The 25,334-nt window shown below is 43.2% G+C and overlaps 1 protein-coding gene across 2 annotated transcripts in view; it reads left to right on the forward strand.

Annotated features, from left to right (window-relative positions):
• Positions 1 to 25,334, forward strand: part of LOC139761956 (armadillo repeat-containing protein 7) — a 174,342-nt gene that overhangs the window by 59,521 nt on the left and 89,487 nt on the right. For both annotated transcript variants that reach the window (XR_011715651.1, XM_071686667.1), the window contains exon 4: positions 14,778 to 14,915. Coding sequence is in view for 1 of the 2 variants with exons in the window: in XM_071686667.1 (XP_071542768.1) it covers positions 14,778 to 14,915 (138 nt within the window). In the remaining variant the exon portion in view is untranslated. The remainder of the gene's footprint in view (positions 1 to 14,777; positions 14,916 to 25,334) is intronic.

The following is a 25,334-nucleotide window of genomic DNA, read 5'->3' on the forward strand; positions in this document are numbered from 1 at the left end:
CCATGCAACCAAACCATTTCAAAACACCCTCTTCTCCTCTCTCAACCACACTTTTTATTACTACACATCTCTCCTACCCTTTCATTACTTACTCGATGAAACCACCTCTTACCACATATTGTCCTCAAACATCTCATTTCCAGCACATCCACCCTCCTCCGCACAACTCTATCTATAGCCCACGCCTCGCAACCATATAACATTGTTGGAACCACTATTCCTTCAAACATATCCATTTTTGCTTTCCAAGATAGCGTTCTTGACTTCCACACATTCTTCAACACCCCAGAACTTTCGCCCCCTCCCCCACCCTATGATTCACTTCTGCTTCCATCGTTCCATCTGCTTCCAAATCCACTCCCAGATATCTAAAACACTTCACTTCCTCCAGTTTTTCTCCATTCAAACTTACCTCCCAATTGACTTGTCCCTCTGTCCTACTGTACCTAATAACCTTGTTCTTATCCACATTTGCTCTCAGCTTTCTTCTTTCACACACTTTACCAAACTCAGTCACCAGCTTCTGCAGTTTCTCACCCGAATCAGCCACCAGCGCTGTATCATCAGCGAACAACAACTGACTCACTTCCCAAACTCTCTCATCCACAACAGTCTGCATACTTGACCCTCTTTCCAAAACTCTTGCATTCACCTCTCTAACAACCCCATCCATAAACAAATTAAACAACCATGGAGACATCACGCACCCCTGCCGCAAACCAACATTCACTGAGAACCAATCACTTTCCTCTCTTCCTACACGTACACATGCCTTACATCCTTGATAAAAACTTTTCACTGCTTCTAACAACTTGCCTCCCACACTATATATTCTTAATGCCTTCCACAGAGCATCTATATCAATGCTATCATATGCCTTCTTCAGATCCATAAATGCTACATACAAATCCATTTGCTTTTCTAAGTATTTCTCACATACATTCTTCAAAGCAAACACCTGATCCACACATCCTCTACCACTTCTGAAACCACACTGCTCTTCCCCAGTCTGATGCTCTGTACATGCCTTCACCCTCTCTATCAATACCCTCCCATATAATTCCCCAGGAATACTCACCAAACTTATACTTTTGTACTCTGAGTACTCGCTTTTATCCCCTTTGCCTTTGTACAATGGCACTATGCAAGCATTCCACCAATCCTCAGGCACCTCACCATGAGTCATACATACATTGAATAATATTACCAACCAGCCAACAATACAGTCACCCCCTTTTTTAATAAATTCCACTGCAATACCATTCAAACCCGCTGCCTTGTCGGCTTTCATTTTCCGCAAAGCTTTTACTACCTCTTCTCTGTTTGCCAAATCATTCTCCCAAACCCTCACACTTTGCACACCACCTCGACCCTGTATAATGATAATAATAGAATAATTCTCTGGTACTATGCTCTGTATTATATGGTATAAAGCTATTTGACATGACCATGCTTTGTATTATATGGTATGAAGCTATTTGACATGAGAGAAATTGTCATGTATGAGGTGGTTGCCATCACTAGAATTGTTACTTACATTGATGGCAGGTTGGAAATTACGTACCCTCATACCAGCCAAAAAGGAGCCAAACAACATTTTGCTTTTGCGTCTGTATGGTTCCTTGTAGCGATAGGGAAACACGTGGGGGAGATTGGTCTTTACTGTGAGGGCTCCCTGTACACTTGTCTGCCTGATCATCTGGTGCTGGCAAACCTAATGTTGCCTCACCGGAAAACAGTTGTACCTACCCATGTATAATGGTACCTGTGCACCTCTCAAGATTTGAACTGTGAAACAAGTGCAAATGTGATTAAACATAAAGTCCAAACTAAACGAAATCCTTGAGTCATCCTGGATGCCAGTTCTCCCCTCTTGGGTGTGGCTGAGTGTCCCCTTCAGGTGGTACTCAGGTATCGAGTGGACTGGGCAGCTGGCTGTTGCATTGTACGTGGACTGCCCTGTCTCACTGCTCACAGGTGTCTCGTGTTTCTAAATTACAACCTGCTTCTTCTATCCAAACTGATTGCATACTGACAGTGCAGGCATTCCTCAACCGCCAAGCTGGTCCTGTCCCAGTACCTTGATGTCTGACCCTGGATCCTGACTGGCTGCCCGAGTCCTCTTGTCTGGAAGCCCAGTGTAGTTCTCTTTGACAAAACGTGGCCTTCTAGTGTTGATCAAGTTTGTAGTACAGGCATGCGGTAGGTATGCTATCTTGCAGCTTCCTGCCTGTGGCCATCTGTGCTGGAGACTTGCCCTCCCCATGCAGTGGGGTGTTGAGGTACTGCAGGAGCGCTTTTGCCACCCTGTCCTTGTTCAAGCTTCCTGTGCCAATGTTGCCACATTGTAGTCTCTTTGTGGCCTTTACTGCTGCCTCTGCCTGTCCAATTGATTGTAGATAGTGGACCAAAGACACATGCACCGTTATTACCCACTTTTGGAAGAAGTCTGCCATCTCCTCACTACCGGGATTGGTGCAGCCATCCTTGGACACCTCTGAAGCCCCCCACTGAGTGAAGTACTCCCTTAGCTTAGGGATAATCTGTCCTGAGCTAGTGCCATTAGGGAAGTTGGTGGCATAAGGGTTAGAGGTTCTGGGTGCTGAGATGGGGCATGAGTCTTGCAGGTGAGGCACAATGCTCTGTGCTGCTGCAGGTCACCATCCATTCTGGGCCAATAGACTGTCTCCCTGGCCCTCTGCAGCATGGAGTCCAGGCCCTGGTGGCTTGAATGTAGGTTGGCGGTTACCCTATTCCACAGTGCCTCTGGTATGACCAGCCTTACATTGCCTTCTTCGAACATGTGGGTGACTTGTCCCAGTGATGTTGCCAGTTGGTCCCTTACTATATAGTGGGGATGAAGGCACACGATCTCCTGAGCTTGCTGGACTGCCCAGTCGTTGGCCAACACCCTAGCCAGAAGCAGCTGATAGCTTGGGTCCTCCACTACAGCACAGTGGACAGTTTCTTGATCCATGGTGATGCTCTCCTTACTGACTGTGGCAACAACAGCAGATTCCATATCTATGTCCTCTGGTCTGGGAGAGCAGCATGATCAGGATAGCAGGACATTGTGTTGGCTGCATAGTTCCTCCTGCTGTGTAAGTACTTGACCTGGAAGTGATATTGCAGTGTCTTCTCCTTCAACTAGAAAAGTTGAGGGTTAGCGATGTCCTTAGGGGCCCTTCTCCAAACAGACCCACGAGAGGATGGTGGTATGTCACCAATATGAGGTTTGAGGCAACCCAAAAGGAAGAATTGGGCCTTCTTGAGGCATCACACCACTGCCAGTGCCTCCCCTTTCACTGCCAAATATCTGGCCTCTCTGGTTGAGAGGTGTCAGCTCCTGCAGAGTGCCAGCCACCTCCTGCTCCGACAGCAGAAAGGTGTGTATGCGGACACAAAGGAGCTGTGCTGTTGGAGAATGATGAACCCAAACACCTCCCAGCTCCACTTGGTCAGTGCTGCCGTGGGTCTTGTTTGGTCGCAGTACACCAGCTGGTTGCTCAGCAGCTGGCAAATGCTGTCCTTGGCTGCTTCAAACTTCTGCTGCAACTGGTGGTTCCAGTATATTTCCTTACCATCTGGATGTTTCAGTAGCTTCCTGAAGGGCTCCATGACTGGGGCTGTGGCCATGAACAGTACCAGTTGATTCACCAGTCCATGCCATGAGCGGATGTCAGTGAGGGTGGTTTGTGACAGCATGGGGAAGCTCTTAATGGCTGCCAGTCTGTTTTTCATGGGCTTGTATATTTTCCAACCCAGAGAGAAATCCACAAACTCCATGTCTCTTTGGGCAAACTTAAACTTCTCTGGTTGTAGCATGATTCTCTTTTGTGTGCACGCCTCTAGGAATTCATATACATGCCAGAATGCTTGTTCCACAATATTGTCATACAGCAGTGTCATCGACACACTTAAACTTTTGCTGGGTACCCACGATCGTTTTGTTGAAGCTTTTGGTGTAGGCATCTGTACCGCCCTCAGGGCATGATGAACATGATGAGGTGGTTGCTGGTTTGTCTAGTTTCTCTTGGTGAAACACCCCAGAACGTGTCTGTCCGGTTTCACCGAGTGAAACCCCCAGAATGCGTCTGTCCAGTTTCACTTGGTGAAACCCCCAGAACGCGTCTGCTATGGTCTTATGGGATTGGACTGGGATGCTGGCACTTGGTGTCGTGGGTCTCCTGTGTGCAGCTGGCATTCAGGTATTGATAGTCCACCGTCCTCTGAGGGTGGCCTGAGTTCTTCCACCGCTACCATCCTTGCACACCATTCAAATGCCTCTCCCACAGGGATGGGCACTAGCACTCCTCTCCTCACATCCTCATCTAACTGCTCCTTAACCTTGTGCTGCCATTGCTAGGGCACCTGTGCTGCTGTGTGACAAGCAAAAGGACGTGCATCTGGGTTAAAATGGATGTGGTGTGGAGGACCTGCCATTATTGGAAGTGGTGACCTCTCTGTGTTGAATGTCATTGATGAAAAGTGTTGCTGAAATGCTGAAGTGTCAAGGAGAAAGTGTAATAGAGTGGGTGCATCTGATATGTTATTTAGCATGGAAACGGAAGGTTGTGCCTGAGGCTTAGGGGAAATCTGTAGTTGTTATTTTATTCAAGGGAAAAGTTGCTAAGGATGTATGTAGCAGTTATAGGGGAATAAGTCTGTTATTTATACCAGGAAAAGTGTATGCAGGAGTTATGAAAGTAACTGAATGTAGAGTAAGTGAAGAGGAAGGAGGTTTTTTTTGAAAAGTAGGGGATGTGTGGCTCAGATTTTTGTGGTAAAGATGACCGTGGAAATGTATTTGGAAAAGGTAAGATGTTGTATGCAGCTTTTATGGATCTGGAGAAAGCATATGACAGAGGAGCAAATGCATGAGTAAGGGTGGATGGTGAGTTTAGTGAAAGGTAGGTTTGAGGCAGGGCTGTCTGATATTACTGTGGCTTTTTGATATATATATGGATGGAGTGATGAGAGAGATGAAAACAAAACTATGGAAAAGGGTTGTGGTGGAAAGATATGGTGGCTAGTGGCAGGCTTCTGGCAAGCAAGTCTCTCTGCAGATGATACTGTGTTGTTTACTGAGAGTGAAGAGGAGTTTCAGAAAATTGTAAATGTGTTTATGATATGTGTAAGCTTAGGGGATTGTAGGTAAATGTCAATGAAAGTAAAGTGATGATGGTTGAAGGAAAGATTGAAAGTATAGATTTTGTAAAACCATGTAGAGGGAAAGGAGAGAGTGTACCAAATTGTGCTTTGGATTAGGGGGAGAAAGACTGGAAGAGGTGAGAGAATTTAGGAGCCATTTTAGGTAAGTTTGGTAATAGGGGAGGAAGGATAAGGGAGAGAACAGTCCAGGGTAGAAAAGTCACTGGGTCCTTAATAGAATATTGATATTGAAGGGTAGAGGTGTAAGTATGGAAGTGAAGAGAGAATTAAGGGTCAGCATAATCCTCCCATTCCTGACCTATGCAGGCGAAACATGGACTTGGAATGAGTTAAAGAGGTCAAGAATCCAGGCTTTGAAAATGAGCATGTCGTGTGACTAGATGGAATGAAGAAAGAAATGTAGGGGCATTTGAGAAATGTGTTATGGCTGGAAATGCAAAGGGAATGAATTGTGGAGTGTTAAAATGGGTGAAACATGATCCTTTGAGGTGGTTTGGGCATGTGGAAAGAATGCAAGACTGGGAGTTTACAAGGAGAGCATATGTAACAATTAAAGAGGTTGATGTGAGAGGAAGACCACCTGTGACATGGGGAAATAGGGTGGAAGAATACCAGAGAGAGAAATGGTTGAAGAATGCCTGGAATGGTGTATGCATGGGAGGCATGTAAAGAAAGGGATAAGTGGACACTCTTTTGGCATGAAATAAAGGCTGTGTGGGATTCAAGGGAAGTGAGGTGTTTCATTGCCCGGTAAACTCCATCCCCTCTGTAAATGGCTTCAGAGCAGGAGTAAACAACCCATGATATAGGGAAGAAAGATCTGGTACACAGTGAGCACAGCTGGAGTTATCTTGGTGAGTGACGCTGTACATATCCCAAGGTAATTCAGTAAAGTGGCCGCAAAGATATGAACTCTAATAAGCTCCCCAAAGTGCCAGAGTTGGCTATTGGAGTTAGGGTGTCCTTAGTTGGAAGTGATGGAGATCAGATTGTGGTCAAAGGACACTAAGAGGGTAGAAATAATGTTTGAATATTGAGAGGGTACAGAGTAGAGATCAGTTGTGTTGGGAGAGTGGTTGTGGTGGTCAGTAACTTATATGTTGGTTTTTTATTATTTGTTCCAGATCTTTATGTAGGGGAAGAGAAGGGGACTCTGCATCACCAGTTTCATACCAAATCAGTCTTTGTGGTGTACATTGAAATCTCCTGCTTAAAGAACATAGTTATACAGAAGTGTTGCAATATAGTGTGCAATATATCAAACATATAACGATTTTTTGTAGTGTAGGCTCCTATGTAAATTACAAATTTTTTCAGCATAACAGGTCTTAACCCCTTATTTACCTGGAAATAGATGACAGTATAGCTCGATTGGTTAATGTATGAACTTTTTTGGTACTCATCTTTTGCTATATTGTGACCCTTCTGTACACAGTTGGAGGAATTGGGAAGTATACAAAGCAGAAGATATGTATAGCAGGGTTGTATGGAAGCAATCATGCTAGATTTTGAGTATTATGATTCAAAACTGGTAGATTTAAGATCCTTGAGTGAGTAATAGATGTAATTGTAAGCACAAACATCACCATTAGAGTTGAAACGATGATAGAGTTTGTAGCTGAAAATTTGATGGTATAACCAGTGTTCCTGCTTTAATATTTGGAGTGCTAGATTATGGTTGGACTATGTATGTAGCATTTATGGATCTGGAGAAGGCATATGATAGAGTTGATAGAGATGCTCTGTGGAAGGTACTAAGAATATATGGTGTGGGAGGCAGTTGTTAGAAGCAGTGAAAAGTTTTTATTGAGGATGTAAGGCATGTGTACGAGTAGGAAGAGAGGAAAGTGATTGGTTCTCAGTGAATGTAGGTTTGCAGCAGGGGTGTGTGATGTCTCCATGGTTGTTTAATTTGTTAATGGATGGGGTTGTTAGGGAGGTGAATGCAAGAGTTATGGAAAGTGGGTCAAGTATGCAGTCTGTTGTGGATGAGAGAGCTTGGGAAGTGAGTCAGTTGTTGTTTGCTGATGATACAGCGCTGGTGGCTGATTCATGTAAGAAACTGCAGAAGCTGGTGACTGAGTTTGGTAAAGTGTGTGAAAGAAGAAAGTTAAGAGTAAATGTGAATAAGAGCAAGGTTATTAGGTACTGTAGGGTTGAGGGACAAGTAAATTGGGAGGTAAGTTTGAATAGAGAAAAACTGGAGGAAGTAAAGTGTTTTAGATATCTGGGAGTGGATCAGGCAGTGGATGGACCCATGGAAGCAGAAGTGAATCTTAGGGTCGGGGAGGGGGCAAAAATCCTGGGAGCCTTGAAGAATGTGTGGAAGTCGAGAACATTATCTCGGAAAGCAAAAATGGGTATGTTTGAAGGAATAGTGGTTCCAACAATGTTGTATGGTTGTGAGGCGTGGGCTATGGATAGAGTTGTGCACAGGAGGGTGGATGTGCTGGAAATGAGATGTTTGAGGACAATATGTGGTGTGAGGTGGTTTGATCGAGTAAGTAATGTAAGGGTAAGAGAGATGTGTGGAAATAAAAAGAGTGTGGTTGAGAGAGCAGAAGAGGGTGTTTTGAAATGGTTTGGTCACATGGAGAGAATGAGTGAGGAAAGATTGACCAAGAGGATATAAGTGTCGGAGGTGGAGGGAACGAGGATATGTGGGAGACCAAATTGGAAATGGAAAGATGGAGTGAAAAAGATTTTGAGTGATCGGGGCCTGAATGTGCTAGAGAGTGAAAGGCGTGCAAGGAATAGAGTGAATTGGATCGATGTGGTATACTGGGGTCGACATACTGTCAATGGATTGAATCAGGGCATGTGAAGTGTCTGGGGTAAACCATGGAAAGTTCTGTGGGGCCTGGATGTGGAAAAGGAGCTGTGGTTTTGGGCATTATTACATGACAGCTAGAGACTGAGTGTGAATGAATGGGGCCTTTGTTGTCTTTTCCTAGCGCTACCTCGCACACACGAGGGGGGAGGGGGATGTTATTCCATGTGTGGCGAGGTGGCGATGGGAATAAATAAAGGCAGACAGTATGAATTATGTACATGTGTATATATGTATATGTCTGTGTGTGTATATATATGTGTACATTGAGATTTTTTTTTTTTTTTTTTTTTTTTTTTTTTTTTTTTATATACTTTGTCGCTGTCTCCCGCGTTTGCGAGGTAGCGCAAGGAAACAGACGAAAGAAATGGCCCAACCCCCCCCCCATACACATGTACATACACACGTCCACACACGCAAATATACATACCTACACAGCTTTCCATGGTTTACCCCAGACGCTTCACATGCCTTGATTCACTCCACTGACAGCACGTCAACCCCTGTATACCACATCGCTCCAATTCACTCTATTCCTTGCCCTCCTTTCACCCTCCTGCATGTTCAGGCCCCGATCACACAAAATCTTTTTCACTCCATCTTTCCACCTCCAATTTGGTCTCCCTCTTCTCCTCGTTCCCTCCACCTCCGACACATATATCCTCTTGGTCAATCTTTCCTCACTCATTCTCTCCATGTGCCCAAACCATTTCAAAACACCCTCTTCTGCTCTCTCAACCACGCTCTTTTTATTTCCACACATCTCTCTTACCCTTACGTTACTTACTCGATCAAACCACCTCACACCACACATTGTCCTCAAACATCTCATTTCCAGCACATCCATCCTCCTGCGCACAACTCTATCCATAGCCCACGCCTCGCAACCATACAACATTGTTGGAACCACTATTCCTTCAAACATACCCATTTTTGCTTTCCGAGATAATGTTCTCGACTTCCACACATTTTTCAAGGCTCCCAAAATTTTCGCCCCCTCCCCCACCCTATGATCCACTTCCGCTTCCATGGTTCCATCCGCTGCCAGATCCACTCCCAGATATCTAAAACACTTCACTTCCTCCAGTTTTTCTCCATTCAAACTCACCTCCCAATTGACTTGACCCTCAACCCTACTGTACCTAATAACCTTGCTCTTATTCACATTTACTCTTAACTTTCTTCTTCCACACACTTTACCAAACTCAGTCACCAGCTTCTGCAGTTTCTCACATGAATCAGCCACCAGCGCTGTATCATCAGCGAACAACAACTGACTCACTTCCCAAGCTCTCTCATCCCCAACAGACTTCATACTTGCCCCTCTTTCCAGGACTCTTGCATTTACCTCCCTAACAACCCCATCCATAAACAAATTAAACAACCATGGAGACATCACACACCCCTGCCGCAAACCTACATTCACTGAGAACCAATCACTTTCCTCTCTTCCTACACGTACACATGCCTTACATCCTCGATAAAAACTTTTCACTGCTTCTAACAACTTGCCTCCCACACCATATATTCTTAATACCTTCCACAGAGCATCTCTATCAACTCTATCATATGCCTTCTCCAGATCCATGAATGCTACATACAAATCCATTTGCTTTTCTAAGTATTTCTCACATACATTCTTTAAAGCAAACACCTGATCCACACATCCTCTACCACTTCTGAAACCGCACTGCTCTTCCCCAATCTGATGCTCTGTACATGCCTTCACCCTCTCAATCAATACCCTCCCATATAATTTACCAGGAATACTCAACAAACTTATACCTCTGTAATTTGAGCACTCACTCTTATCCCCTTTGCCTTTGTACAATGGCACTATGCACGCATTCCGCCAATCCTCAGGCACCTCACCATGAGTCATACATACATTAAATAACCTTACCAACCAGTCAACAATACAGTCACCCCCTTTTTTAATAAATTCCACTGCAATACCATCCAAACCTGCTGCCTTGCCGGCTTTCATCTTCCGCAAAGCTTTTACTACCTCTTCTCTGTTTACCAAATCATTTTCCCTAACCCTCTCACTTTGCACACCACCTCGACCAAAACACCCTATATCTGCCACTCTGTCATCAGACACATTCAACAAACCTTCAAAATACTCATTCCATCTCCTTCTCACATCACCACTACTTGTTATCACCTCCCCATTTACGCCCTTCACTGAAGTTCCCATTTGCTCCCTTGTCTTATGCACCCTATTTACCTCCTTCCAGAACATCTTTTTATTCTCCCTAAAATTTACTGATAGTCTCTCACCCCAACTCTCATTTGCCCTTTTTTTCACCTCTTGCACCTTTCTCTTGACCTCCTGTCTCTTTCTTTTATACTTCTCCCACTCAATTGCATTTTTTCCCTGCAAAAATCGTCCAAATGCCTCTCTCTTCTCTTTCACTAATACTTTTACTTCTTCATCCCACCACTCACTACCCTTTCTAAACAGCCCACCTCCCACTCTTCTCATGCCACAAGCATCTTTTGCGCAATCCATCACTGATTCCCTAAATACATCCCATTCCTCCCCCACTCCCCTTACTTCCATTGTTCTCACTTTTTTCCATTCTGTACACAGTCTCTCCTGGTACTTCCCCACACAGGTCTCCTTCCCAAGCTCACTTACTCTCACCACCTTCTTCACCCCAACATTCACTCCTCTTTTCTGAAAACCCATACTAATCTTCACCTTAGCCTCCACAAGATAATGATCAGACATCCCTCCAGTTGCACCTCTCAGCACATTAACATCCAAAAGTCTCTCTTTCGCACGCCTGTCAATTAACACGTAATCCAATAACGCTCTCTGGCCATCTCTCCTACTTACATAAGTATACTTATGTATATCTCGCTTTTTAAACCAGGTATTCCCAATCATCAGTCCTTTTTCAGCACATAAATCTACAAGCTCTTCACCATTTCCATTTACAACACTGAACACCCCATGCATACCAATTATTCCCTCAACTGCCACATTACTCACCTTTGCATTCAAATCACCCATCACTATAACCCGGTCTCGTGCATCAAAACCGCTAACACACTCATTCAGCTGCTCCCAAAACACTTGCCTCTCATGATCTTTCTTCTCATGCCCAGGTGCATATGTACCAATAATCACCCACCTCTCTCCATCAACTTTCAATTTTACCCATATTAATCGAGAATTTACTTTCTTACATTCTATCACATACTCCCACAACTCCTGTTTCAGGAGTATTGCTACTCCTTCCCTTGCTCTTGTCCTCTCACTAACCCCTGACTTCACTCCCCAGACATTTCCAAACCACTCTTCCCCTTTACCCTTGAGCTTCGTTTCACTCAGAGCCAAAACATCCAGGTTCCTTTCCTCAAACATACTACCTATCTCTCCTTTTTTCACATCTTGGTTACATCCACACACATTTAGGCACCCCACTCTGAGCCTTCGAGGAGGATGATCACTCCCCGCGTGACTCCTTCTTCTGTTTCCCATTTTAGAAAGTTAATACAAGGAGGGGAGGATTTCCGGCCCCCCGCTCCCGTCCCCTCTAGTCGCTTTCTACGACACGCGAGGAATACGTGGGAAGTATTCTTTCACCCCTATCCCCAGGGATAATATACATATATATATACATATACACACACACACACATACACACACATACGCACATACACACACACACACACACACATACATATATATACATATGAAAATGTAAGAAACAATTTAGAAAACAAACTTTTAGCTTGAAATGAATGAAAATTGAGATGTATAGGTATGTATATTTGTGTGTGGATGTGTATGTATATACATGTGTATGGGGGTGGGTTGGGCCATTTCTTTCGTCTGTTTCCTTGCGCTACCTCGCAAACGCGGGAGACAGTGACAAAGCAAAATAAGACATAATATAGATAAAATATTATGTGTTAATTGATAGACGCATGAAAGAGAGACTTTTGGATGTTAATGTGCCGAGAGGTGCAACTGGAGGGATGTCTGATCATTATCTTGTGGAAGGGAAGGTGAAGATTTGTGGGGGTTTTCAGAAAAGAAGAGAGAATGTTGGGGTGAAAAGAGTGGTGAGAGTAAGTGAGCTTGGGAAGGAGACTTATGTGAGGAAGTACCAGGAGAGACTGAGTACAGAATGGAAAAAGGTGAGAACAAAGGAGGTAAGGGGAGTGGGGGAGGAATGGGATGTATTTAGGGAAGCAGTGATGGCTTGCGCAAAAGATGCTTGAGGCATGAGAAGCGTGGGAGGTGGGTTGATTAGAAAAGGTAGTGAGTGGTGGGATGAAGAAGTAAGATTATTAGTGAAAGAGATGAGAGAGGCATTTGAACGATTTTTGCAGGGAAAAAATGCAAATGAGTGGGAGAGGTATAAAAGAACGAGGCAGGAGGTCAAGAGAAAGGTGCAAGAGGTGAAAAAGAGGGCAAATGAGAGTTGGGGTGAGAGAGTATCATTAAATTTTAGGGAGAATAAAAATATGTTTTGGAATGAGGTAAATAAAGTGCGTAAGACAAGGGAGCAAATGGGAAATTCAGTGATGGGGGCTAATGGGGAGGTGATAACAAGTAGTGGTGATGTGAGAGGGAGATGGAGTGAGTATTTTGAAGGTTTGTTGAATGTGTTTGATGATAGAGTGGCAGATGTGGGGTGTCTTGGTTGAGGTGGTGTGCAAAGTGAGAGGGTTAGGGAAAATGATTTGGTAAATAGAGAAGAGGTAGTAAAAGCTTTATGGAAGATGAAAGCCGGCAAAGCAGCAGGTTTGGATGGTATTGCAGTGGAATTTATTAAAAAAGGGGGTGACTGTATTGTTGACTGGTTGGTAAGGTTATTTAATGTATGTATGACTCATGGTGAGGTGCCTGAGGATTGGCGTAATGCTTGCATAGTGCCATTGTACGAAGGCAAAGGGGATAAGAGTGAGTGCTCAAATTACAGAGGTATAAGTTTGTTGAGTAATCCTAGTAAATTATATGGGAGGGTATTGATTGAGAGGGTGAAGGCATGTACAGAGCATCAGATTGGGGAAGAGCAGTGTGGTTTCAGAAGTGGTAGAGGATGTGTGGATCAGGTGTTTGCTTTAAAGAATGTATGCGAGAAATACTTAGAAAAGCAAATGGATTTGTATGTAGCATTTATGGATCTGGAGAAGGCATATGATAAAGTTGATAGAGATGCTCTGTGGAAGGTTTTAAGAATATATGGTGTGGGAGGCAAGTTGTTAGAAGCAATGAAAAGTTTTTATCGAGGATGTAAGGCATGTGCACGTGTAGGAAGAGAGGAAAGTGACTGGTTCTCAGTGAATGTAGGTTTGCGGCAGGGGTGTGTGATGTCTCCATGGTTGTTTAATTTGTTTATGGATGGGGTTGTTAGGGAGGTGAGTGCAAGAGTTTTGGAAAGAGGGGCAAGTATGCAGTCTGTTGTGGATGAGAGAGCTTGGGAAGTGAGTCAGTTGTTGTTCGCTGATGATACAGCGCTGGTGGCTGATTCATGTGAGAAACTGCAGAAGCTGGTGACTGAGTTTGGTAAAGTGTGTGAAAGAAGAAAGTTAAGAGTAAATGTGAATAAGAGCAAGGTCATTAGGTACAGTAGGGTTGTCAAGTCAATTGGGAGGTAAGTTTGAATGGAGAAAAGCTGGAGGAAGTGAAGTGTTTTAGATATCTGGGAGTGGATCTGGCAGCGGATGGAACCATGGAAGCGGAAGTGAATCATAAGGTGGGGGAGGGGGCGAAAATCCTGGGAGCCTTGAAGAATGTTTGGAAGTCGAGAACATTATCTCAGAAAGCAAAAATGGGTATGTTTGAAGGAATAGTGGTTCCAACAGTGCTGTATGGTTGCGAGGCGTGAGCTATGGATAGAGTTGTGCGCAGGAGGGTGGATGTGCTGGAAATGAGATGTTTGAGGACAATATGTGGTGTGAGGTGGTTTGATCGAGTAAGTAATGTAAGGGTGAGAGAGATGTGTGGAAATAAAAAGAGTGTGGTTGAGAGAGCAGAATAGGGTGTTTTGAAATGGTTTGGTCACATGGAGAGAATGAGTGGGGAAAGATTGACCAAGAGGATATATGTGTCAGAGGTGGATAGAACGAAGAGAAGTGGGAGACCAAATTGGAGGTGGAAAGATGGAGTGAAAAAGATTTTGAGTGATCGGGGCCTGAACATGCAGGAGGGTGAAAGGCGGGCAAGGAATAGAGTGAATTGGAACGATGTGGAATACCGGGGTTGACGTGCTGTCAGTGGATTGAACCAGGGCATGTGAAGTGTCTGGGGTAAACCATGGAAAGTGTGTGGGGCCTGGATGTGGAAAGGGAGCTGTGGTTTCGGTGCATTATTACATGACAGCTAGTGACTGAGTGTGAACGAATGGGGCCTTTGTTGTCTTTTCCTAGCGCTACCTCGCACACATGAGAGGGAGGGGGTTGTTATTCCATTTGTGGCGTGGTGGCGATGGGAACAAATAAAGGCAGACTATGAATTATGTACATGTGTATATATGTATATGTCAGTGTATATATATATATGTGTACATTGAGATGTATAGGTATGTATGTGCGTGTGTGGACATGTATGTATATACATGTGTATGTGGGCGGGTTGGGCCATTCTTTCGTCTGTTTCCTTGCGCCACCTCGCTAACGCGGGAGACAGCGACAAAGCAAAATAAATAAATGAATGAATTATCTTTTCTCATGTGATTGTATTTTCATTATTCTAAGATTTTGAAATAGGAAAAAAATTGAAGGAGTCTCTTGAGATTTCTTTCTTTTTCAGATTTAGAAAACAAGTCTTATATTATTCAAAATAATGGTGTGCCACTTCTCTGCGGATGCCTATCATTGGAAGAGGAATCCATTACAATTTCTGTTATCACAACGCTTATGTTCCTTGTAACACCTCAGTCCAAGCCAGGTGAGTTTCAAGTAATACATTTATAAGTTTTCTGTTCGTAGCTTTTTAACTTTGCCTGAGGCTTAAAGTAAACTCATTTTTATAGCCACCATCCAATGACTATTAGAATGTTCCTTTTTTGATTTCGTGTCAAGAACAAAAACATAGGAAGCTAGATATATTTCTTTTTGTTTATATGTTTGTCTTTGTCATCACTTAACTATAGTCTCAGTTGTATGGAGTCTATGAATGGTTTTGAGAATGAGAGAAATGTTGTACTGGATGATATGAATGCGAAAGTGGTATGTGATGAAATTGGTGATAGTTGGTAAATGGGGAGTGCCTGTAGTAAATGAGAATGGAAGTTATCTTGTGGATATTTGTGCTGAGAGGAGTTCATTGCTTGCAAACACCTTTTTTCAGCACAAGATGATTCACAGATGTACATGGATGATGAATGATGGACGAGAAGAGCAAAAACATGGATGAAAGATTGAGAAACGCTGTGCTAGATGCTAGAGTTGTCAGAGGATTTTTTGGAGACACAGACCATTTTACTGTTCTTGTTGGGATGAGGATCAGGGAGAAGTGGAGGTTTGGTGTATGGAAGAATGGAGAGGTAAAAGTGTTGACAAGTGAGAAGATGAATTGGGAAAAATACAGGGAGGATTAAGAAAGGAAGGTAACTGAAAGCTTAGATGGAAGTGCAGTAAGTGTGGGAATGCAGTCATGTGTGAATGAGATGTTTGAAATGTTTAGAAAAATACTAGTAAAGTTTGTAGAATCAGTAGTTTGATACATGTTAGTTAGGTACAGGAATAAAAAAGCTAGTGCATGGTGGACAGAAGAGATTAGAAATGCTGTGGAAGAGAAGAAAAAGGCACATGGTACATTGCTCAATAGGACTGTATCATCGGAAATTCAGTAAAGGAGGAGGGAAGAATGCAAGATATGTAAGCAGAATGTTAAGAAGCTGATAGAGAAAAGAACAGGAAGAGTAGATGAAGATTTTGGAAGGAAGTTTAGTGAAAAATTTCAGGACAATAAGAAACTATTCTGGAAGGGGTTGGAAAAGGAAAGAGGTGGATGTAAGAGTGAATGTTGATGTGATAAGCAAGGAATGGGAGTTGCTGAATCAAAAGGAGGAAGTGAAAGGATGATGGAGAGTATTTTGAAGAACTGATGAATGTAGGAAAAGAGGAGGCAGTAATTGTTGCATGCATGAGTATGTAGGAGGGAAGGATGAGGATACAAGTGCAAAAAGGGAGGTAAGAAGGGCAAATATGAGGCTGAAGGTAGGAAACGCACCTGGAATAGATGGGATTATGGCTGAAAGGCTGAAGTATGGAGGAGAAAGTGTGAGAGAATGGTTGCATCTTATATGTAATTTAGCATGGAAAAAAGGCTGTGCCTGAGGATTTGGTGAAAGCTATTATCTATCCTTTATTCAAAGGTAAAGGTCCTAAGGATTTATTTAGCAATTTCCGGGTTCAACATGTTGTCAGTGGACTGAACCAAGGCATGTGAAGCGTCTGGGATAAACCCTGGATAGGTCTTTGGGGGCAGGATGAGGATATGGAGTTGTGGTTTCGGTGCATTACACATGACAGCTATGGACTGAGTGTGAACGAATGTGGCCTTTTTCATCTCTTTTCCTGGCACTATCTCGCTGAAGTGGGGGTAGCAATGCTGTTTCCTATGGGGTGGGGTAGCAACAGGAATAGATGAAGGCAAGCATGAATATTTATTTATTTATTTTGCTTTGTCGCTATATCCCGTGTTAGCGAGGTAGCGCAAGGAAACACACAAAAGAATGGCCCAACCCACCCACATACACATGTATATACATACACGTCCACACACGCAAATATACATACCTATACATCTCAACGTATACGTATATATACACACACAGACATATACGTATATACTCATGTACATATTTCATACTGTCTGCCACATATAAAATAACAACCCCCTCCCCCCGCATGTGTGCGAGGTTACACTAGGAAAAGACAACAAAGGCCACATTCGTTCACACTCAGTCTATAGCTATCATGTATAATGCACTGAAACCACAGCTCCCTTTCCACATCCAGGCCCCACAAAACTTTCCATGGTTTACCCCAGACGCTTCACATGCCCTGGTTCAATCCATTGACAGCATGTCAACCCCGGTATACCACATCGTTCCAATTCGCTCTATTCCTTGCACGCCTTTCACCCTCGTGCATGTTCAGGCTCCGATCACTCAAAATCTTTTTCACTCCACCTTTTCACGTCCAGTTTGGTCTCTCACTTCTCGTTCCCTCCACCTCTGACACATATATCCTCTTGGTCAATCTTTCCTCACTCATTCTCTCCATGTGACCAAACTATTTCAAAACACCCTCTTCTGCTCTCTCAACCACACTCTTTTTATTACCACACATCTCTCTTACCCTATTATTACTTACTCAACAAAACCACCTCACACCACATATTGTCCTCAAACATCTCATTTCCAACACATCCATCCTCCTGCGCACAACTCTATCTATAGGCCATGTCTCGCAACCATATAACATTGTTGGAACCACTATTCCTTCAAACATACCCAATTTTGCTTTCCAAGATAATGTTCTCAACTTCAACACATTCTTCAATGCTCCCAGAACTTTCGCCCCCTCCCCCACACTATGATTCACTTCCTCTTCCATGGTTCCATCCACTGCCAAATCATCTCCCAGATATCTAAAACACTTCACTTCCTCCAGTTTTTCTCCATTCAAACTTACCTCCCAATTGACTTGTCCCTCAACCCTACTGTACCTAATAACCTTGCTCTTATTAACATTTACTCTCAGCTTTCTTCTTTCACACACTTTACTAAACTCAGTCGCCAGCTTCTGCAGTTTCTCAAACGAATCAGCCACCAGTGCTGTATCATCAGCGAACAACAACTGACTCACTTCCCAAGTGCTCTCATCCACAAGAGACTGCATAATTGCCCCTCTTTCCAAAACTCTTGCATTCACCTCCCTAACAACCCCATCCATAAACAAATTAAACAACTATGGAGACATCACACACCCCTACACAAACCTACATTCACTGAGAACCAGTCACTTTCCTCTCTTCCTACATGTACACATGCCTTGCATCCTCAATAATAACTTTTCACTGATTCTATCAACTTGCCTCCCACACCATATATTCTTAGTACCTTCCACAGAGCATCTCTATCAACTTTATCATATACCTTCTCCAGATCCATAAATACTACATACAAATCCATTTGTTTTTCTAAGTATTTCTCACATACATTCTTCAAAGGAAACACCACATCCACACATCCTGTACCACTTCTGAAACCACACTGTTCTTCCCCAATCTGATGCTCTGTACATGCCTTCACCCTCTCAATCAATACCCTCCCATATAATTAACCAGGAATACTCAACATTTTCACTCCATCTTTCCACCTCCAATTTGGTCTCCCTCTTCTCCTCGTTCCCTTCACCTCCGACACATATATCCTCTTGGTCAATCTTTCCTCACTCATTCTCTCCATGTGCCCAAACCATTTCAAAACACCCTCTTCTGCTCTCTCAACCACGCTCTTTTTATTTCCACACATCTCTCTTACCCTTACGTTACTTACTCGATCAAACCACCTCACACCACACATTGTCCTCAAACATCTCATTTCCAGCACATCCATCCTCCTGCGCACAACTCTATCCATAGCCCACGCCTCGCAACCATACAACATTGTTGGAACTACTATTCCTTCAAACATACCCATTTTTGCTTTCCGGGATAATGTTCTCGACTTCCACACATTTTTCAAGGCTCCCAAAATTTTCGCTCCCTCCCCCACCCTATGATCCACTTCCGCTTCCATGGTTCCATCCGCTGACAGATCCACTCCCAGATATCTAAAACACTTCACTTCCTCCAGTTTTTCTCCATTCAAACTCACCTCACAAACTTATACCTCTGTAATTTGAGCACTCACTCTTATCCCCATTGCCTTTGTACAATGGCACTATGCAAGCATCCTGCCAATCCTCATGCGCCTCACCGTAAATCATACATACATTTAATAACCTTACCAACCAGTCAGCAATACAGTCACCCCCTTTTTTGATAAATTCCACTGCAATACCATCCAAACCTGCTGCCTTGCCGGCTTTCATCTTCCGCAAAGCTTTTACTACCTCTTCTCTGTTTACCAAATCATTTTCCCTAACCCTCTCACTTTGCACACCACCTCGACCAAAACACCCTATATCTGCCACTCTATCATGAAACACACTCAACAAACCTTCAAAATACTCACTCCATCTCCCTCTCACATCATCACTACTTGTTATCACCTCCCCATTAGCCCCTTTACTGAAGTTTCCATTTGCTCCCTTGTCTTACGCACTTTATTTACCTCCTTCCAAAACATCTTTTTATTTTCCCTAAAATTTGATCATACTCTCTCAGCCCAACTCTCATTTGCCCTCTTTTTCACCTCTTGCACCTTTCTCTTGATCTCCTGCCTCTTTCTTTTATACATCTCCCACTCATTTGCATTTTTTCCCTGCAAAAATCGTCCAAATGCCTCTCTCTTCTCTTTCACTAATAATCTTACTTCTTCATCCCACCACTCACTACCCTTTCTAATCAACCCACCTCTGACGCTTCTCATGCCACAAGCATCTTTTGCGCAAGCCATCACTGCTTCCCTAAATACATCCCATTTCTCCCCCACTCCCGTTACCTCCTTTGTTCTCACCTTTTACCATTCTGTACTCAGTCTCTCCCGGTACTTCCTCTCACAAGTCTCCTTCCCAAGCTCGCTTACTCTCACCACTCTCTTCACCCCAACATTCACTCTTCTTTTCTGAAAACCTCTACAAATCTTCACCTTCGCCTCCACAAGATAATGATCAGACATCCCTCCAGTTGCACCTCTCAGCACATTAACATCCAAAAGTCTCTCTTTGGCGCGCCTATCAATTAACACGTAATCCAATAACTCCCTCTGGCCATCTCTCCTACTAACATGGGTATACTTATGTATATCCCTGGAGATAGGGGAGAAAGAATACTTCCCACGCATTCCTCACGTGTCGTAGAAGGTGACTAAAGGGGACGGGAGCGGGGGCAAGAAACCCTTTCCTCCTTGTATTTTAACTTTTTAAAAGGGGAAACAGAAGAAGGAGTCATGCAGGGAGTGCTCATCCTCCTCGAAGGCTCAGATTGGGGTGTCTAAGTGTGTGTGGATGTAACCAAGATGAGAAAAAAGGAGAGATAGGTAGTATGTTTGAGGAAAGGAACCTGGATGTTTTGGCTCTGAGTGAAACGAAGCTCAAGGGTAAAGGGGAAGAGTGGTTTGGGAATGTCTTGGGAGTAAAGTCAGGGGTTAGTGAGAGGACAAGAGCAAGGGAAGGAGTAGCACTACTCCTGAAACAAGGGTTGTAGGAGTATGTGACAGAGTGTAAGAAAGTAAATTCTCGATTGATATGGGTAAAACTGAAAGTTGATGGAGAGAGATGGCTGATTATTGGTGCATATGCACCTGGGCATGAGAAGAAAGATCATGGGAGGCAAGTGCTTTAGGAGCAACTGAATGAGTGTGTTAGTGGTTTTGATGCACAAGACTGGGTTATAGTTATGGGTGATTTGAATGCAAAGGTGAGTAATGTTGCAGTTGAGGGAATAATTGGTATACATGGGGTGATCAGTGTTGTAAATGGAAATGGTGAAGAGCTTGTAGATTTATGTGCTGAAAAAGGACTGGTGATTGGAATACCTGGTTTAAAAAGCAAGATATACATAAGTATACGAATATATATATATATACATATATATATATATATATATATATATATATATATATTATCCCTGGGGATAGGGGAGAAAGAATACTTCCCACGTATTCCCTGCGTGTCGTAGAAGGCGACTAAAAGGGGAGGGAGCGGGTGGCTGGAAATCCTCCCCTCTCGTTTTTTTTTAATTTTCCAAAAGAAGGAACAGAGAAGGGGGTCAGGTGAGGATATTCCCTCTAAGGCCCAGTCCTCTGTTCTTAACGCTACCTCGCTAATGCGGGAAATGGCGAATAGTATGAAAGAAAAGAAAAAGATATATATATATATATATATATATATATATATATATATATATTTTCTTTTTTTTCTTTTAAACTATTCGCCATTTCCCGCATTAGCGAGGTAGCGTTAAGAACAGAGGACTGGGCCTTTTTTGGAATATCCTCACCTGGCCCCCTCTGTTCCTTCTTTTGGAAAATTAAAAAAAAAAAGAAAACGAGAGGGGAGGAATTCCAGCCCCCCGCTCCCTCCCCTTTTAGTCGCCTTCTACGACACGCAGGGAATACGTGGGAAGTATTCTTAATCCCCTATCCCCAGGGATAGCATGTAGGAAGATACAGTACTGTTTTCTTCAAACTTATGTCTTATTCTTTGAGTGTTTCCCTTCCCTCCTTTACAGTATATCCCAAGCTTCTTTGTCCTCCCATCCCTGAGTCATCTTAGCACCTATAGTCTCCACTACGTCAATGATTCATGATTATCCTGTTTGAGTGCGGTCCTTCCTAGATTCATCATGTTCTTATATATTTATATATATATATATATATATATATATATATATATATATATATATATATATATATATATATTTCTTTCTTTCTTTTAAACTATTCGCCATTTCCCGCGTTAGCGAGGTAGCATTAAGAACAGAGGACTGGACCTTTGAGGGAATACCCTCACCTGGCCCAATTCTCTGTCCCTTCTTTTGGAAAATTAAAAAAAAAAAAAAAAATGAGAGGGGAGGATTTCCAGCCCCCCCGCTCCCTCCCCTTTTAGTCGCCTTCTACGACACGCAGGGAATACGTGGGAAGTATTCTTAATCCACTATCCCCAGGGATAATATATATATATATATATATATATATATATATATATATATATATATATATATATATGTATATATATATATATTTTTTTCCGCTGTCTCCCGCATTTGCGAGGTAGCGCAAGGAAACAGACGAAAGAAATGGCCCAACCCACCCCCATACACATGCCTTGATTCAATCCACTGACAGCACGTCAACCCCGGTATACCACATCGCTCCAATTCACTCTGTTCTTTGCCCTTCTTTCACCCTCCTGCATGTTCAGGCCCCGATCACACAAAATCTTTTTCACTTCATCTTTCCACCTCCAATTTGGTCTCCCACTTCTCCTCGTTCCCTCCACCTCCGACACATATATCCTCTTGGTCAATCTTTCCTCACTCATTCTCTCCATGTGACCAAACCATTTCAAAACACCCTCTTCTCCTCTCTCAACCACGCTCTTTTTATTTCCACACCCTTACGTTACTTACTCGATCAAACCACCTCACACCACACATTGTCCCCAAACATCTCATTTCCAGCACATCCATCCTCCTGCGCACAACTCTATCCATAGTCCACGCCTCGCAACCATACAACATTGTTGGAACCACTATTCCTTCAAACATATATATATATATATATATTTTTTTTTTTGCTTTGTCGCCGTCTCCCGCGTTTGCGAGTTAGCGCAAGGAAACAGACGAAAGAAATGGCCCAACCCACCCCATACACATGTATATACATATGTCCACACACGCAAATATACATACCTACACAGCTTTCCATGGTTTACCCCAGACGCTTCACATGCCCTGATTCAATCCACTGACAGCACGTCAACCTCAGTATACCACATCGAGCCAATTCACTCTATTCCTTGCCCTCCTTTCACCCTCCTGCATGTTCAGGCCCCGATCACACAAAATCTTTTTCACTCCATCTTTCCATTTTTTTTTTTTTTTTGCTATGTCGCTGTCTCCCGCGTTTGCGAGGTAGTCAAGGAAACAGACGAAAGAAATGGCCCAACCCACCCCCATACACATGTATACACATACGTCCACAGACGCAAATATACATACCTACACAGCTTTTCATGGTTTACCCCAGACGCTTCACATGCCCTGATTCAATCCACTGACAGCACGTCAACCCCGGTATACCACATCGATCCAATTCACTCTAATCCTTGCCCGCCTTTCACCCTCCTGCATGTTCAGGCCCCGATCACTCAAAATCTTTTTCACTCCATCTTTCCACCTCCAATTTGGTCTCCCACTTCTCCTCGTTCCCTCCACCTCCGACACATATATCCGCTTGGTCAATCTTTCCTCACTCATTCTCTCCATGTGCCCAAACCATTTCAAAACACCCTCTTCTGCTCTCTCAACCATGCTCTTTTTATTTCCACACATCTCTCTTACCCTTACATTACTTACTCGATCAAACCACCTCACACCACATATTGTCCTCAAACATCTCATTTCCAGCACATCCACCCTCCTGCGTACAACTCTATCCATAGCTCACGCCTCGCAACCATACAGCACTGTTGGAACCACTATTCCTTCAAACATACCCATTTTTGCTTTCTGAGATAATGTGCTCGACTTCCAAACATTCTTCAAGGCTCCCAGGATTTTCGCCCCCTCCCCCACCTTATGATTCACTTCCGCTTCCATGGTTCCATCCGCTGCCAGATCCACTCCCAGATATCTAAAACACTTTACTTCCTCCAGTTTTTCTCACACGAATCAGCCACCAGCACTGTATCATCAGCGAACAACAACTGACTCACTTCCCAAGCTCTCTCATCCACAACAGACTGCATACTTGCCCCTCTTTCCAAATCTCTTGTATTCACCTCCCTAACAACCCCATCCATAAACAAATTAAACAACCATGGAGACATCACACACCCCTGCCGCAAACCTACATTCACTGAGAACCAATCACTTTCCTCTCTTCCTACACGTACACATGCCTTACATCCTCGATAAAAACTTTTCACTGCTTCTAACAACTTGCCTCCCACACCATATATTCTTAACACCTTCCACCGAGCATCTCTATCAACTCTTATCATATGCCTTCTCCAGATCCATGAATGCTACATACAAATCCATTTGCTTTTTTAAGTATTTCTCACATACATTCTTCAAAGCAAACACCTGATTCACACATCCTGTACCATTTCTGAAACCACACTGCTCTTCCCCAATTTGATGCTCTGTACATGCCTTCACCCTCTCAGTCAATACCCTCCCATATGGTTTCCCAGGAATACTTAATAAACTTATGCCTCTGTAATATGAGCATTTACTTTTATTCCCTTTGTCTTTGTACAATGGCACTACGCAAGTATTCCGCCAATCCTTAGGCACCTCACCATGAGACATACATACATTAAATAACCTTACCAACTAGTGAACAATACAGTCACCCCCGTTTTAACAAATTCTACTGCAGTACCATCCAAACCCGCTGCCTTGCCGGCTTTCATCTTCCACAAAGCTTTTAGTACCTCTTCTCTGTTTACCAAATCATTTTCCCTAACCTTCTCACTTTGCCCACCACCTCGACCAAAGCACCGTATATCTGCCACTGTATCATCAAACACATTCAACAAACCTTCAAAATACTCACTCCATCTCCTTCTCACATCTTACTAGTTGTTATCACCTCCCCATTAGCTCCCTTCACTGAAGTTTCCATTTGTTCCTTTGTCTTACGCACTTTATTTACCTACTTCCAAAACATCTTTTTATTTTCCCTAAGATTTAATGATACTCTCACCCCAACTCTCATTTGCCCTCTTTTTCACCTCTTGCACCCTTTCTCTTGACCTCCTGCCACTTTCTTTCATACATCTCCAAGTCATTTGCATTATTTCTTTGCAAAAATCGTCCAAATGCCTCTCTCTTCTCTTTCACCAATAATTTTACTTCTTCATCCCACCACTCACTACCCTTTCTAATCTTCCCACTTCCCACGCTTCTCATGCCACAAGCATCTTTTATGCAAGCCGTCACTGCTTCCGTAAATACATCGCATTCCTCCCCGACTTCCCTTACATCCTTTGTTCTCACCTTTTTCCATTCTGTACTCAGTCTCTCCTGTTACTTCCTCACACAAGTCTCCTTCCCAAGTTCACTTACTCTCACCACTTCTTCACCCCCAAATTGTTCTTTTTTTCTGAAAAACCCTTTCAAAACTTACCCTTATCCCCCACAAGTAATGATCAGACTTTTTGTAGTTTTCTTTCCCGCACATTAAATCCCAAAAAACTATGTTTGCGCGCTTATCAATTAATGTAATTCAATAACGCTCTCTGGGCCCTCTCTCCTCTTACTCGTAACTTATGATTCTCCGCTTTTTAAACAGGTATTTTTAATCACCAGTCCTTTTTTTAGCACATAAAATTAACAAGCTTTTCACCATTTCCATTTTAAACACTGAAACCCCCTGTATACCCTTATTCCCTCAACTGCACGTTACTCACCTTTGCATTTAAAAACCCAACATAACCCGGTCTTGTGCATCAAAAC

This window comes from Panulirus ornatus, chromosome 42 (assembly GCF_036320965.1).
Source record: "Panulirus ornatus isolate Po-2019 chromosome 42, ASM3632096v1, whole genome shotgun sequence".
In the NCBI taxonomy this organism is placed as follows: Eukaryota; Metazoa; Arthropoda; class Malacostraca; order Decapoda; family Palinuridae; genus Panulirus; species Panulirus ornatus.